The sequence below is a fragment of the Aplysia californica genome, unplaced genomic scaffold (assembly GCF_000002075.1).
Source record: "Aplysia californica isolate F4 #8 unplaced genomic scaffold, AplCal3.0 scaffold00081, whole genome shotgun sequence".
Lineage (NCBI taxonomy): Eukaryota > Metazoa > Mollusca > Gastropoda > Aplysiida > Aplysiidae > Aplysia > Aplysia californica.
In genome coordinates, this window is record NW_004797351.1 from 1,510,772 (window position 1) to 1,527,346 (window position 16,575).

General features: G+C 39.7%; 1 protein-coding gene across 1 annotated transcript; it reads right to left on the reverse strand.

Moving 5' to 3' along the window:
• Positions 1–6,327: 6,327 nt before the first annotated feature.
• On the reverse strand, positions 6,328–16,431 carry LOC101859627. Its single transcript, XM_005094418.3, has 5 exons — positions 16,292–16,431; positions 13,529–13,964; positions 12,013–12,156; positions 9,266–9,429; positions 6,328–7,954 (listed from the first exon to the last, which is right to left on the reverse strand). Exons 2-5 carry the CDS (start codon positions 13,857–13,859, stop codon positions 7,520–7,522), a joined length of 1,074 nt encoding a protein of 357 aa, XP_005094475.1. The 5' UTR covers positions 13,860–13,964; positions 16,292–16,431; the 3' UTR covers positions 6,328–7,519.
• Between the last annotated feature and the right edge of the window lie 144 nt (positions 16,432–16,575).

Below are 16,575 nucleotides of genomic sequence, written 5' to 3' on the forward strand. Positions count from 1 at the left end.
CAGAAAAAGACATACACCAAGCTGTACTCATTACGGAGAAGAGAAATGCATCAAAACATGAAATGTTAAATTTACAACAGCTGACACTATAAGTTGTAACAGGATGTAGTGAGAGCCTTTGACCTACTCTAGCCTTCAGTAAATAGAGAAAAACATATAATTCAGTACATACAATACTTCAGGAGGTGGAAAAAGAAAGACTAAAAGATTTATCATACATATGTACAAAATCAGTTTGTGATATATAATTTAAAGAAAACTTAATGTCCAGAAATCATGACAGAAAATTCAAATTCAGTTTTGAGTTCATGCAAAAAAACCCAACCCAGCTGACACAGCTTTTAATAATTTGCAGTCACACAGCCAGCAGTACAAAATACCCCATCTGGTCACAAAGCCAGGAGAGTGACTGCAACGAACTTCTCGGGCCTTGTGCAGAACTGCGCCAAGTGACCGAAACCGATAATTTTCAGTCGCATTTTGGCGCCAAGTGATGGCAAAGTGTTAATACCCCTCCCTCCCTCCTCCTCCCCCCTTCCCCCACTTTTTGGGATTAATACACCTTTTTTTCTAAAATGAATCAATTCCCTTTGTCAGAAGCTGTGGTGCAGAACCCGAATTTGAAAAAGATTTATAAATCTTAAAGAACAGCCTTAGGTGACTTTATATAATATATATATATATATATATATATATATATATATATATATTTATGTGATGTGGTGAAATCAAGCTCTTGTCAAAATAACGAAACTGGAGAAACTGGCATTTTCCCGCCAGTTTGGAAATTTTTATCGAATTTTTATTTTTTGGCTCAACCCTTTTTATGTCCATACAAAAACAGATTTCCATGTGAATTTTTTTTTAAACAGAGATTTAAAGCACAAAATATGTCGTTATTCAGTTTTTAAGGACTTTTAAGCTATTGGAAATACCAAACTTCGGCGGCTATTTTCTCGCTAATTTCACCACTGCAACCAGGAGACCTCACCTCCTTCAATTGCAATTATCTTGACTTCTATTTAAGATAATAATTATATTTTAGATGATACCAATAACTCCACATGCCCAAAAATTGACGAGCGCTCAATTCCACCATGTAGTGACACACATACATACACACATTTTAACATTTGAGAAAATGATACCGGTTGTGTACTCCTGAATAGAATCCCTTAAACATTTGACTAGAAAACTGATCAAAGAAAAGCAAAAAGATGGAAAAAGAAACTTCCCATTACAACAACAAGGGTTCATTACAGAAGACAAAACAGAACAGCTTCACTTACAAGAAATTAAAACAACAGCTTCACTTACACAATCGATGGGACTAGCCTCGTAACTGAGTTAAGAGCGACAGCTACACTATGAAGCCTGACACTGTTTCAGGATATTAGTACTTACACCACCTGAAAATAATTTAACAATGTTAGCAAACAATACTGCCTACATCACCCCCTAAAAATATGAAAGCTACACTTTTTTTCTTTTTTTTTTTTTACTTCAGAGCACATTTTAAGATCATAAAACAGTATCAATACTCAAAGTATTCAGACAATAAAATTACATCGATAATTATACAATAACCTCTCACAAGTCCTTCGGTCTTAAAAAATACTCTTTGTTTTCCAGAAATCCTTTTTGGCCTAATACAAAACAAATCATTGACATTGGGACTCTTAAATATTTTATTTCATGCAAAATTTAACCTTAACTCAGCCGACAAGCACACCAAGGAAAAAAGTCAAACAGCACAAACGGCCGGATTTCATGGAAATAGGGGTAGGTCAGTTTAGCACAAATATATGTCAGTAACCAAAATGTGCTACCAAAATAAAAGGAACTTTTGGACATTCAATGGTACTATTATGGGTTTTTTCTGCTTGATGCATTAATCTCTCTATGCATAAGTGTATGTATCGTGGCTGAGTGTAAAATGTAGATTAACTTTACCATAGAATACACTCTGAGCAAAACATCATGACATAAACGGGAAGAACAATTTCAAATGAACAAATAAATGCAAGGACAAGGAGTAAGTCACATTTTTTTTACAACAATCACATCAGTACAACTCAAGGCCATAATTGATAACAATTTTGAAGATTATAGATTAAAAATTATCTTTTTTTTCAGGAGTGACGAGCTGAAACATTTTGACATATCATTTCAAATCTGGACAGGAAAAAGGATCTGGAAAAATCCAATCATAATTGATCAAACAACACGTTCAAAAGTCACAGGTTATTACCAGGACTGGTGGCCACACAGTTCTGGCATAAAGAGAGGCAACCCTAAACCGATTTCTGCAATAACATACAGTGACCATGTTACACAAAAGCAAGTACGACGTTGTCCTTAGGTAATACTCATACCATAATTTCTATCATCCTCCTAAATACAGCACAACTATCAGAACAAAAAACACTCACAATATCACTGGAGTGAAAACACTTTAATTTTTAAAAAATGAAATATCACAATGTAAATGTACTTAAAATGAAATAAAACGAATGTTAAATCAAATCCCAAGCTGAGCATTACCTCTCTACACCGTTTTCACAGATTTGTTCCTTTCCTTTGTACCCGATTAAAGTTACAACTTTGAATGCTGATACAAATAATAATATATTGGAATACACATCCAAGAAACTTGTGCACATCTACATAATATGTTATATATGATGCACCTGAAAATTTCAATAAAAGTTTTCACAACTTAAGTCAGAACTAATAATATTGACTTTTCATTAATCTAATTTCAGGCTTGTTTTAAAACTAACGCACAACTCTGTTCAAAGAATATATGTGAAATACAGTGGAGACTGCTTAAGCAGAAATCTGTGAGACTGCTTGATTTTCTTTCATTTCCTCGCGGGGGCGGGGGGGGGGGGGTTGGTTTAGAGATATGGGTACCGGCACCATGTGCTTTTTACCACCAATGAGCATTTTCGTTTAATACAGCAGATGATGTGCCCTTGGAACTTGAGAGGTCAGACCACATATACAAAATGATGCAATACATTTGTAAATGAAAGCCATAACTGCTCATTGCATGTACATGTAGTGGTGAATATGTATTGTGACCATGTTCCTGTTTCACCTGCCTTGCTCCAATTTACTGTATTTACACTGTGCACTAGATAGTTCATTTGGTACATGTGTATGCTTTGTTTCTTATATGATCTACTTAACAAGTAAAGTTGCAGTAGTATTACTTTCCATTTAAGTTGTCAAGGTAAAAAACTGTTGCTAATTTCATGCAGTTTACTGTGCTTTGTTGATTTTTCATTTATTATAGGTTTATAGTCTATTTCAAGACTAATCAGGAATGTATTGTACTTTTACTTTTGAGTTTGAGTGAAATGAGCAAACATATATCAGAGCAGCTCTGATGAAAAAGAGAAGCAGGAGGTGAGAAATGAGAAATGCTGACATCATCTATTACAAAACCACAAACAGTACTTGTACTGGCGGTATTCAAGGTCCAGTACCAGTAATGTACCAGTACTCAATTTTGCCTATACAACAGCCCAGCATGAGTGTTCATCCACTTGAGCCAGCCCAGATCGAAACCAGAACAGCTTTCTCTATCAAAATTAGTCCCAAGGTTGAAATGTCCATGCAGCCAGCTTGAGTAAACCACTTGAACAATGCCACCTCAACATCTTTATTTCTTCATCCCCTTCAAGAAGGGCTGGGGAAGACCAAGGCTCTTTAACGTTTCAATTTGTCCTCTTCCATCAACAGCATAGAGTAGGGAATGCCATGCTTTTAACAAATTTCACTTTAGGAAAATTCTCCCCCATCTACCTTTTTCAGCAACTGCAATTTGAGCTGTAGGATGTAACCATTGTGCTTTCTCTTCGACATTGTCAGATTGCTTATCTGCCACAGTCACACAGAACAGACACAAGAGTAGATCAGCACACTGCATTGTAGTATGGTCTCCATTAAACAAGTGAGAATGCCTACTGCCATTATAGCCAAGAAACACATCATGTCCCATGCACATGCTCAAGTGCATGTGAACTTGCTTCGCAGAGTCAACTGGCCATGCATGACCTCCCACTGGTTACACAACAGATGTACGTTCGCTATCCTCCTTGTGCCATTATACACAGTGTGTTGGCCTATTAAAGTGTGTGATCAACATAGGTAAACAGTACAGTGGTGATGCCTCTCTCTTGTCTGCAATCTACACACATGCTTTCTCATGTCTTTTTTTCTGTTTCGCTATCTTGAAGCCCATAAGACTTGATGATCTGCATTACTTGAGGAGTTTCAAAGCCTAATTAAATAACATTGCTCTCAAAATTCTTTTTGGTTTTAAAATAAGATCATTTCGCCAAATTGGTATTTTCTTAAAAAGACAACAAAAAAAAGAAATAATCAGGGATTCTGTTTTCTTTTGGATGACCACTATTTTTTTGGGGGGGGGGGGGGGGGGCGGAGGTTGTTTTGTTTTTTTGGTAGCTCGCAACTGCATAAGGTTATATGAGCACGCAGGACACATTAAACATTATTTTCAGTTGGTAGGAAATTTAGAATTTTGCCTGTGTGACATACGAAGCCTACTCTTTTCGATTCTGGACCACCAAGAGATCTTTAACATGCGCAACTTGCACACGGAACATCCGAGATTTTTCGCCCTTGTCCGAGAAGGTTAGGTGTAGATCTTTTCTACAATAAGATCAGGGGTGAGGCTGAAAGACAGCAGTAAGAAGGAGCCAAAGAGGAGCAGTAGAAAGGCTGCAGAAAGCATCAGGAGCCCAGAGGAGGGGGCAAATGAGGTGAGGTGGGTGGGGATAGAAAGTGAAGATGAAAGCAGAGGACCCAATCGCCAAGATAATGCAACATATAGCCGACAACTTCAGGACAACTCTGGACCAAGACGCAAAGCAAAGACAGCCTTACTCTAAGACTTTTAAAGAGCCTTTGACAAGGTGTGACATACCGGACTCTTACAAGATAAATACCCTAGGAATGCCCACCTGTCTACAATAACAGATCAAGGCCTATCTAGATGACAGAAGGTCCATAGTTCTTTTTGAGGGAAAAGAAAGTCGCTACTACACTTCCTTGTTGGGGTCCCTCAGAGCGGAGTATTATCACCACATCTGTTCTTCACATACATCAACGACATAGTAGAGGACCTACCCGAGGGCACCAACACCAGCCTCTTCGCAGATGACATGGCAATATGGGTATGGCACAAAAATCTTGACACTGCCGCCACAATGGTTCAGGCCACTCTAGACAAGATCTGCGATTGGTCGAAACTATGGAAGATCGAAATTAACATTGCAAAATGTGAATATTCTTTTTTCACAACATGGAGCCGTGAAATGTCCTGGCATACACAGTTTACAGCGGGAGACAAGGAGGTGCCCTATAAAAAAACACATATCTTCCTTGGCATGATCTTTGACTGCCAATTAACATTTAAAGAGTGTATAAGCCTCAAGAGTCAATCTCCTCCGCAGGCTCTCCAGCACAGAGTGGGGATGCAACAAAAAAGACCTGCATATGGTGTACATCGCGCACATCAGATCAACCATACAGTATGCCCATGCAGCCTGATACCCAGCAACTGCCAAGACAAATCGCGAGAACTTCAACGTTATTAAAAACTGATCAAGTAGAATAATTACCGGGTGTAAGAGAGACTTCAATGCAATGCTACTCACAAACCAAGTTGGCCTCATCCCACTAGAGGTTAAGCCTAACACTCAAGTCGATCTCGCGTCGGCAAGCTCGTGCATATTGCGTTACACTTGGGAGAAAGTGCGAGTACACGACTCCATCGAGGAAAAGGTGAAGCCACCACTGAAGAGGGACAAAGAGAGAGACCTAACCATCAGACAGAGAAGAGTGTTATCGCAACAAAGATGCAACGCGAAGAGCCCCATCCTGGGGTCATACATCCATGCAATAGGCTCTGCTCCGAATGATTCCTGTCTAGACTGTGGCACAAGTCCTGACGACCTGCAGCATGCACAGTATGAGTGACCGCAGGGGGATGAACATCGAAGCCCCCCTAAAGGAGAATAACGTGAAACAGGGCCGGGATGTACTCTGGACCAAGCCATAGGGGGTTGCCTCCTATCTGTCTGCCTGTGGCAGATTGCCACCCTCCTAACGGAGGCCAAAAGAAGAAGAAGAAGAAGACGAAAGCAGACCACAGAACATTGTTTGAGAGCGGAAAGGAAGGTGAAAGAAGGCATATTTAGTGAAGAAAATTTTCCTTCGCTCTCTGGGTTGCAACCCGGGACCTATTGAATGAGAGGCGAACATCTTATTATCTAGGCCACAAGAGCCTCCCTATTTTTGGTTTGTTTTCAGTTTAAGCTATCTCCACTGTATCACCTTTGCACCAAGCTGCACACTGAACTTACCTGATACATCGGTATATAATACTAGAAAAGGTAAAAATGTAATATCATGACACAAAAAAAGCTGGCAACAACAACCAAATAAAACTATGTCAAGCTGGGCAGAGTATTGCACAGGGTTTTGCATTTGAGCTATTCTCAAAATGAAAGATATATACTTAGAATATCATAAATAAAATATTAGATCATTAATTTTTTAAATAGCCGACAGGTGATTTTAATCAAATGTGTGTAAAGACTCCATTGGAATTAAACTTAAACATGATATAACAAACCTAAGAGGCAGAGCAGCCTTATACACTACAAAAAAAATCCAACTTCTAGAAAGCCCCATTAGAGATTCAAACCAAGGTCATCAGGATCATAGTTCAACATGACATTATTTGAGCTAAGTGTGCACTCTGAGATTCTCTCTCAGTCTACATCACTCGGAAGATCCAATTTTTTTGTACAAAGACGCTGACAGAAACTTCCTGAAAACTGTGGTATTCTGTAGGAGCTGCCAACATGAGGCATGATTGTACCTGCAGCAAACATACACATCTGTTTTTGGTCCGTGATAGGGACTACAAACTGCACCAGATCAAGTACTCTTTAATCCAATTTCCCACTTCTCTAAATTTCTTTCTTTTCTAAAAAGCCATCAATGCTCCAACAACGTCACCCAACATAAAGTGTTGTTCTTTTTAAAACAGATTTTATGTTATATCACCAAAACCCTTGCACAGCAAATCCTAGAAATAAGGAGCAGGCAGTACATCTATATAGCATTAGTCAGAGGCTACAATTGTAGACTAGTTATGAAAAATTCACTGTAGATAAAAACCTGTGAACCTGCACTGATGCACAGAAATATAATAAAAATAGTGTAACTGACTGAGTGAACAGGAAATATTTGTGGTAAAAACTCAGCCTCACCTCCCCCCCCCCCCCCCCCCCCCCAAAAAAAAAAAAAAAAAAACAATTTTGACAAAAGATACCAAAAGTGTGACCAACAAAAATTCACTGAAGCCCCCCCTCCAATACACCGACAAAATTCAGTGCTTAAAAAAAGACTTAAAATTGACCAAATAGACATGTAAAGTTTACTGAAAAACAACAAAAACAAAGCCATATATATAGATCTATAACCTTCGCTTCTCCGGGAGTGTGTCAGCTGGTTCTGGGGGCGGGGCACTGGCTTGGGCATAGCCTTCCGCCTGGGGTACCGGCTGATAGCCCATCATGACCGGGGGCGAGGTTGGTCCGATGGGATAGGCTGGAGCAGGGGAGTATGCCGGAGGGGCACCCATTGGCTGGTTTGGCAGAGGGTACTGAGCAGTGTGCGCCGGCAACAGAGGCTGGCTCGCTGGGGCTGGGTACGGTGCTTGGGCAGGTGGGTACTGTGGCTGAAACTTGGGCCCCTGTGGCTGGGAGACTGGCTGGTACTGTGGCTGGGACATGGGCGGGTACTGTGGCTGAGGGGCCGGTCCACTCTGGAAGACAGTCACTTGGGAGGGAGTCGTGGTGTAGTGAGCCATGTGGACAGCCCCGGCTTGAGTGACCACCACACCCACCGTCTGTGGAGGAAGGCAGAAAGGAAAAGGGAGGAGTTAAAGAGAAGCACATCAATACAATAACCATCATTTTAGTTTGGTAAGAGTTTTACGGCGCTCACAACTACTTGCGGTCATATGAGCGCGTAGGACACAAGCTGGTTATTTTCACACTAGTTCACAGCAAAGGCTGGTTTTTACTTCAAAGTGAAGTTAAAAATTCATGATAAAAATTCAATACTCAAAGCAGTCATTTACGTTTTTTAAATAGTACTACCTACATTTTTTAGTAAACGCCTTTTTTTTATAAAAATCAAGAATTCTGTTGGGATGAACGATAGGGTCATTTACTGCAGGGAAAAGTAAGACACACACAGAAACAAACAACAGAGGGAAATGAGAGGACAGAATTGACAGGGTAAAGGGAAAAGTGGAGAAGGCAAAAAGAAAAAAGTTGTCAGAAATTGAGAGAAGTAGTGAAAGTACAAAATGCTAGCAAGAAATAGTGAAAAAAAGAAAAAAAGTAGTGACGGATATAAAGAAATGGTCAGAAAATTTGTGAAGTTGTAAAAGTAGGAAAGAGACAGGGAGAAATGGTGAGAAGCAAAGAAAAGTAGTGAGATATAGTAAGAACAGAGAGAAAAACAGTGAGATGTAGAGAGATTCAAAGATAAGTAATCACAATAGTGAGAAGCAGTGAAACTGAGCAAAAAACTGTGATACATAAGGCAAAGTAGAGAGAAACAGTGAGATAAGTACTGTGATATAGTGAGGCATGGTGACAAACAGAGATAAATAGTAAACAGACACTGGTGTTTTATATCTCTCTAGCAGCTCTGGGGACAGATTTAGAGATCAGAAAAAAGAAGCACTGTGATATGACAAAACCAGGAAGCTAACAAGGATGACTATAACAAGGAGAAAGAAGCAGTAGAAGCAGACTACAACAGAAGTTTACCAATCAACCAGACTGAAGTTGTTGTTGCTAAAAGTCATTGTTGTTGGTGGTGGTGGTGGTTATGATGAGTTACAGTTTACATAGATTTGGCACAATAAGTCACTTTTCACAAGGAAACAAATTGGGACAACAGCAGTATTAAAAAGAATGAAAATGAAGTTTACAAGTGATATAGACAGTGGCTGGCCTAAAACACAACCTCCCAATATGCACATAAGAAAAACCTGGAAAGACAAGTGGTCTAAAAAAAGGATATGTTTTATTACAAATGTTCAACGCTCCCCTTGACACAATTCAGATCATAAAGCAAGCTACAGTCAAACCAAAATGTCTCAAGTCAAAAAATAAATAAATAAAAAACAAAACAAAAAACTCACTGGCTTCCGATTGCCACAGACGATGAAGACACAGGAGATGAACAGGATGGTGCCTGAGAGCCACATGACTGTGGTGGACCAGCCGTACTTCAAGCGTACCAGGTGGTCCAGCTGAGGGACGAACAGGTACATGAAGGATACCATACTGCCACCAGCCAGGAGCCCTGTCCATGAGGAGAGGTAACTGACAATTATACGAGTGTGATGCCTTTTTCAATATTGTATGGTCATCAAAGAGGCAGCATGTGGATGGTAAAGAGATCATTCTCCCTGAATAAGACCAATGGTACGGGTTCAGCACCACTTCCAAAAGCTGTAAAGTCATTTAAAGGGTGGACAAATCTTTTAATTTAACACCCACTGCCAATACAACAGAGTAAGTTAATAGAGAGTTTTGTTTTAGTAAATGTTCCAGGCACTTGCACCACTATTTGGTCATATAGGTGCTGAAGATTAGAGGTCTTACAAGAGAGTAACAAACTAAAAAAGGAGGGAAGATAAGGACTGTAGGTATTTCACAGGAAAAAAGGAGCATCCACCAACTACCCACTTAATGGCGACTCTTGAAAACTCCCCAAACAACCTACGAGTAAGAACGTCTCAAAGAGGATTCTAATCAGATTCACCCATGTCCTGCATGACAGAACACATCTCTAACGGAATTACCTCCTTGCTCTTGACTAGAAATGATGCCCATTTGTCTGATTGTTTGAAATAGAAGAGCATCAACATAATAACAATTATTTAGAGTGGTAACTTAAGTGTAAGGGTTTAACGCACTTATCTGTACTCTTAAGTTATTTAATCAGTAGGTCTTCCCAATTTAACATCCCTCTCTGATAGGACAGAATCAAATGGATTGAGAGCCTTGAAAACTCCACAAAATGACCCGAGTTCAAGATTGCGCAGTCTGGGCTTCAAACAAGAGCCATCTGTTCTGTAGTTTAGCATAACACCAACTGAGTCAACGGAGAAGTTTTTTACTTCCATTGTCGCAATTACATCATCTTTAGAGGGCAGGCAGCTTCATCACTGGTTGTTAGAGCTAACCCTAACTTTGTTTTAGTTGTAGTAAGCATTTTACGGCACTTGCAACCCAATTAGGTTATATATAAATATATAAAAATGCCAAAGATTACAGGTACTGCAAGAGAGTAACAAACGCAAAAAAAGGGAGGAGGAGAAATAAATATGTTAGAAATTTGATCGGAAAGAAGGAGCAAATCACACTACAGCACCTACGAACCACCTACAGCCTTGGTTTTGTGGGACATCCTAATAAAAGATTCTCTTAAATGTTCGTTTTCAAATGGGAATATTATTTAATAAGTCTTTTGCATAGGAGGTGAAAAGCCCCACCAATATACAATAAACGCTTGTACAAATACAAAATAATGAAAGAGTAACAAAAATCCAGTCTGAAACTCAAGCAATTTTGATTTCATGGTGAAGGCACTGACGTTTTATACCTTCATTACTTCATTGGTACTATTTATATATCTTTTCAGAGGCAGGAAGCTTTGACCCTGTATGTCAGAGCCAACCAGTCTATGTGAGATGCAGCATTCCACTAGACAGACAGAGATACTTGATAAAATACCTTCCCAATGCAAGAATCAACCTCACTTTTTCTGTGCGGAACAGGGAAAATCGTACTATTAAAACCGCAAATGCCACGTGGTCAAAAGTACGGAGTGCCTACACAGAAAGGTTGTAGGTAGACAGAAGAATTCTACGCTAGAAAGAAGTGGACGCTCTATTCCTGACTATCTCATTTTTCTGAACTTCCTTTCAAGGAAGAGGGAAGTTATGCATTCCACGAGAATGTGACTTGCTAAATAAGCCCTATGCACATCTCTCTCTCTCTCTCTCTCTCTCTCTCTCTCTCTCTCTCTCTCTCTCTCTCTCTCTCTCTCTCTCTCTCTCTCTCTCTCTCTCTCTCTCTCTGCATCTCTCTCTCTCTCTCTGCATCTCTCTCTCTCTCTCTCTGCATTTCTCTCTCTCCCTCTCTCTCTCTCTCTGCATCTCTTTTTATCTCTGAACCTCTTTTTGTCTCTGATACTCATTTTGTCTCTCAGGTCATCTCACATTTTCTCAGTTTCACAAACCATAGAAGTAATACTGTTGAAAATCAAATTTATAATTTGTTCCCACTTTACTTCTGAAGAAAGATCGCTAACCACTGGGAAAGGCACATATCAATCCCCACGCAGTCTTCTGAATCTTTGTTGATCAAGAACAAAATCTCAAGTATTAAAACTTAAGTATCTTAATTATGGAGAAAAATTAAATTATTCAAAGTGAGGTAGTAGTCATTATGTCAATCAAGTATTGGTAATTACGTCTAAAACATTGTCTCTTGCCAGTTGAATGTCCACCATACCTTTGCCTTTGTAGGACCTGGCAAGGCGCTCTACAAATTGAGGCCCAAAAGGACAGGACCTGAAACATTGTCAATTGACCGAATATATATGTTGTCGTCATGATGCAGCCATATAACCTATCTCATTTTTTGCATTTTTGATATAACTGAGACAACCTGATTTGTTGTTTTATAATACACTTTTTTCATAAAAAATGGAAATGTCTAAATTGAGGATAAAAGCCAGAAAAATTTGCAAAATTTAAATACTAAATGATGCACCATGAAGGGGAGAATTACAAAATAGGTAAATTCCAGTATGGCACAAGTCCAACTTAAACTGTAATGGCAGCACCATGACATTATATTCTTCCAGTACACAAACCAGTAATGAGGACAGCCAGCTCCAGCCTGTGAGTGTGGTATGTCCTGACATCAACCACCCGGAAATTCTCAACAGCGGCCACAACATAGCCCAAGATGTGAGACAGGAAGCAGATGCAAACAAGTACTCGAGTCACTGTAAGACCTGAAAAAAATAACATCTCTGATGATCTTGCGTACAATTAAGGTTCAAAAAGACAACAACAAAGTAATATTGCTGGACAAGATTTGTTACAGCCTTTATGACTATAACTATCAAATCTGAAAAAAGAAAACAAGCAAACAAGATTTCCATCAGCATCTTTCAGTCTTACAGCTTTGAATCATTTTAGAATATATGTTTTGTTTTAATAAAGGTTTTACGACGGTCGCAACAGCATAAGGTCATATGAGCGCTAAGGGGTGGATGTCAACAGAGGAGTCTTTACAGGGAATCAAACTGACTCTGCTCCCCTCTCTAGCTTCAACAGCACATGGTCTGCTTCGACTATCAAGGCACCCCGTAAATAGCGGGTCACAAGAGTGTGACAAACATACAAAAGAAGTAGAAGAAAATGACGATAGTAAAAATTAGGAAAGAAAAAGCAGCAGTTCCCTGTTGTAGTTCAGGCACTGTAATGAGCATGACATTGTTGGATCAGCCCATTTACAATTTTACTGTCCATTAGAACAAGAAATGCCCCCCCCCCCCCCCCCCTTTGGGAATGGCCTAAAGACACTTCAGTCAGTGGCACCACCCCGGGGAGGTATTTTAGAATATGACGACTAACCAATAACATGAAAAATGAAAAATTCATCATTCCTAGATTACTTCAACACTGACGAAAAGATGTCCATGACAGGCAAACAAGAGATCAAAAAAACAATTTTCATAAGTCAAGTTTTAAGAATTTATTGCAAGGACTTATAATGTTGATCATGATTTTTCTAGTCACCAGTCCTAGACACTTCACAGAAGAATCAGGGATAACAGAAATGAGTAAAGAAAAGCAGGGTATTTTCTTGCAAATGTGGATTTTCTTAAGCATGTGTTTGCCAACGAGTGCCTGTGTGTATTTGCGTGTGTTTAATTGCATGAGTGGGTGTGACCACGCATGTCACATGTGTGTCTGATTGCACAGGCATCTGTGAGTACGCATGATTGCACTGCGTGTGCAAGTGGTAGCATAAGTGTGTGCATGTGTGATTAGATGTGTGTGTGTGTGTGTGTGAGTGTGTGTGTGTGTGTGTGTGTGTGTGTGTGTGTGTGTGTGTGTGTGTGTGCATTTGTGTGCGTCTTTTTCTGTTTTAGTAAGTGTTTTAGGGTACTTGCAACACAAAAAGGTCATATATAAATGCTGATTATGTGTTTGTGAGGTTGTATGTGAGTTTGTGAGTACAGTGTAGTCCAATTAAACCAACATGGTTAATCTGAAACCAGCGGTAAACTAAAGGAAAGAGGGATGGTGTCCAGCAAAAAAGGGAGAAAGGGAATCTGTCTGTGGGCAGTATTAAAGAACAAAAAGTGAATGCCTCACCTACAGAACAGCCAGAGTCACAAATATCATTGCCAAAGCTTCCACTAAAAAATCCCCAAGAAATAGTTTCGTAGCTGTCTGATACACCGTATCCCCAATCTTCATGGCTGCCCAACATCACATCAGTTAGCGAAAGGTCAGAGTCGTGATAAATGCGAGCCTCAAGCCATCTTTGCGAGACAAAACCTAAGAAAAAGAACCCTGTAGACACCACCAAGCCAATGATGCCGAGCTTGTAGGAAATGTTCCGGTATCTCCACATTTTCCCCATGTAACTGTTTGAAGTAGCCTCGGCACTAGTATGAGTCATGGCAGCTCCTGGTGCAGACATCTTGATGCACGTGTAAGTCACTGGGAGTTTGCACTATACTATAACCACAATGGCTTTTGTTTTTAGTGAAACAAAGAATTCTTCAAATATGCTGTCACATCAGATCTGAGGAGACAAAAATCAAATCAATGAACACCAAAAAAAACAACATGAACACTGAAATGCAAAAACGTTGTTAAAAAAGAGAAATCAAACAACAATAAATGATGTTTTGCAGAATTGGGTGGTTGCAGTGTACTTTACAATTAAACACTTTTACTTTTTTACCTGTTAACTCTACATTCACGCCAATCCACAATATAAATCACTAATATTTAAAGGTGCAAATCCATAGTCAATCATCAAAATTCAATATGGTAACGTCTTCCGTGGAAAACAGACCCTTTATTTTATGATGAGACCCATTTCATGAATTTTTTATTTGCTGACACCATGTTGTCATCATACTTTATTCTTTTGGGTTTTTTTGTTCTTGATTTTTTAAAACAAAAACAAAAAAACATACATCCATTATATTTGATGAAATAAATCTGATGGCTCAAATGACTTGCCTCTCTCAACGTCACATCCAACCTATCACATTTACAACACCCAGATCGAGAACAATTGTGAACCCCCCCCCAACATGGCAAGAGTTAAATAATTAACTGTCAGACTTCTTTACTCAAACACTTTATTTTGACAGTCTTGTTTTGGAATCATTGAAGAATAGTTTTTTTTAAAAGTATAATCATGGTGGATAGGACATAATAAAGTATTACATACATTAGTCTCCGCCTAAGATACCGATTTTGAGAGCAAGGAAAATGCAAAATCTTAGGTGAACAGGATCTTAGCCAACGCACCAAGGGTGGCTCAGATTCAGGCCAACAATAGGTAAAATGATCTCCCCTTACTGTGAAATAAACTGGCATGACCCTTAGAGTATGTATGTATGTGTATATGTATAGTATAGGGTTTTACGGCGCTCGCAACTGCTAAGGTCATATGAGCGCGTGAAACACAAGTTGCTTACTTTCGCAAAAGTTCACAGCACGATTGACCCCTAGAGTGGGTTTATGACTTTCATGGCAAGCAAAGATTGGTCAGCCTTGATGACCAGTCACAATGGCATGAGGTGTGCCACTTTTATTTATCCAATCATGAAGCTCAAAATCTACACTTATCCTATTGCTCTACCCCTTTATCTGTCCAAAATGTCTAGCTTTCCATCTCTAACCACATTCCCCCCCCCCTCTCTTTCGTAACGCGACATCATGTTGTGACCGCACCAATCAAAATTCCTCTGTCTAGCAAATTCAGGTGTAGAATCACCTGCTGTATTGGTCAGGAGAACAAAGAGTTCACAGTTTGTTGTGATTCTGTCTGGTGCAAACTCGTAGCGCCTATCCACCCAGCTTGTGATATTCCCGTCTGGGGGCAAACACTGTACCCTTTCATCGAAGATTTACAAGGGAGATGGCATGACATTCACGAGAGTGGCGGATCAATGATGTAACAGACAGGTCAATGATAAAAAATTTTCACTGCTTGGTTAATCAGTTGCGCCTATACGGGTTTTTGTTCCATAAGTTATGATCTGAAATGCGAGACCTTATCCAACTGTAACATTTCAGACCGAGATCCAACAGAGAACTCAACCCGCTTTCTCTAGTGGACGAAGTGTGGGCGGTTGGGAGAGGATAAAACGAAAGTGGCTATTCTCACCCGCCCAGAAGTTCTCGCAAGATCAACTCCTCCCCTCTTCTCTCTCTCTCCGTCTCTTTCTGAATACTGCCTATCGGTGTGGACGATCAAATTGACCAAAACAAAGTTAAAAAATGATGTTAAAACACAAAAGTAAATAAATTTGGTAGTCTACAAAGATGCTACGGCTATTTAACTTTTTGAATCGAGCCGAACTACGTGGGTCGCCATTTTGTTTTGCCCGGAAATTCTTGCGCTACTCCTCTCTCTCTTTCTCTCTCTCTCTCCACTGCCCACAGACAAAATTGTACGCTTTTAGTAGGCTACAATTGTAATGGAACGTTTGTTCACGGCACAGAATTCTACAATTTTTCTGTTATCACAGTCACAGTGTAGAATTCTGTGGTTTAGGGTGAACGCAAAATGTGGTGAACGCGCACCGGGTGAGAATAGCCACAAGACTCGCCTGCACTATTCTCACTCCGGGTGAGAATAGAGGTGGCCGGATAAAACGCAGAAAGAAGTGGCGAGGTTGAAGCGCAGCGTCGCCAGACGAGGAGGAGCCTGGCTCAGCCAAACAAATCCAAGTCTCTTGGCAAGATCTGGACCCAAGTTAGATTATTTAGCAGACATGGGGTGGGGGCGAGGCGGTGTATCATCTGGATCCAGGAGACTGGATATAGATCTAGGATCTAGAATTTAGAATTGACGACCCGGCGAGAGAATCATCCGATAGCCTACTACACCTTTTTGAGTTCCAAGCTCTCAAGTCAACTGTCTCCCTCCTTGCTCAATGCTCATTGCTCATTCTGTTCTTTTTCTTTCTGTCAAAAATTTGTTTCGCACCGAGTTTGTTTTGCAACAATTAAAATTTTGGAAGATTTCCTTAAATTTATATTGCCCTATTGTCAGAATCGCTGACAAATTTCCCTTCATTGCTATTAATCTATTCTGTGATTTTGAAGCAGATATATTGTTTGGACAACATTTTGGGCACTTATACAAATCAAAATACGATAGTTTTCAAAGT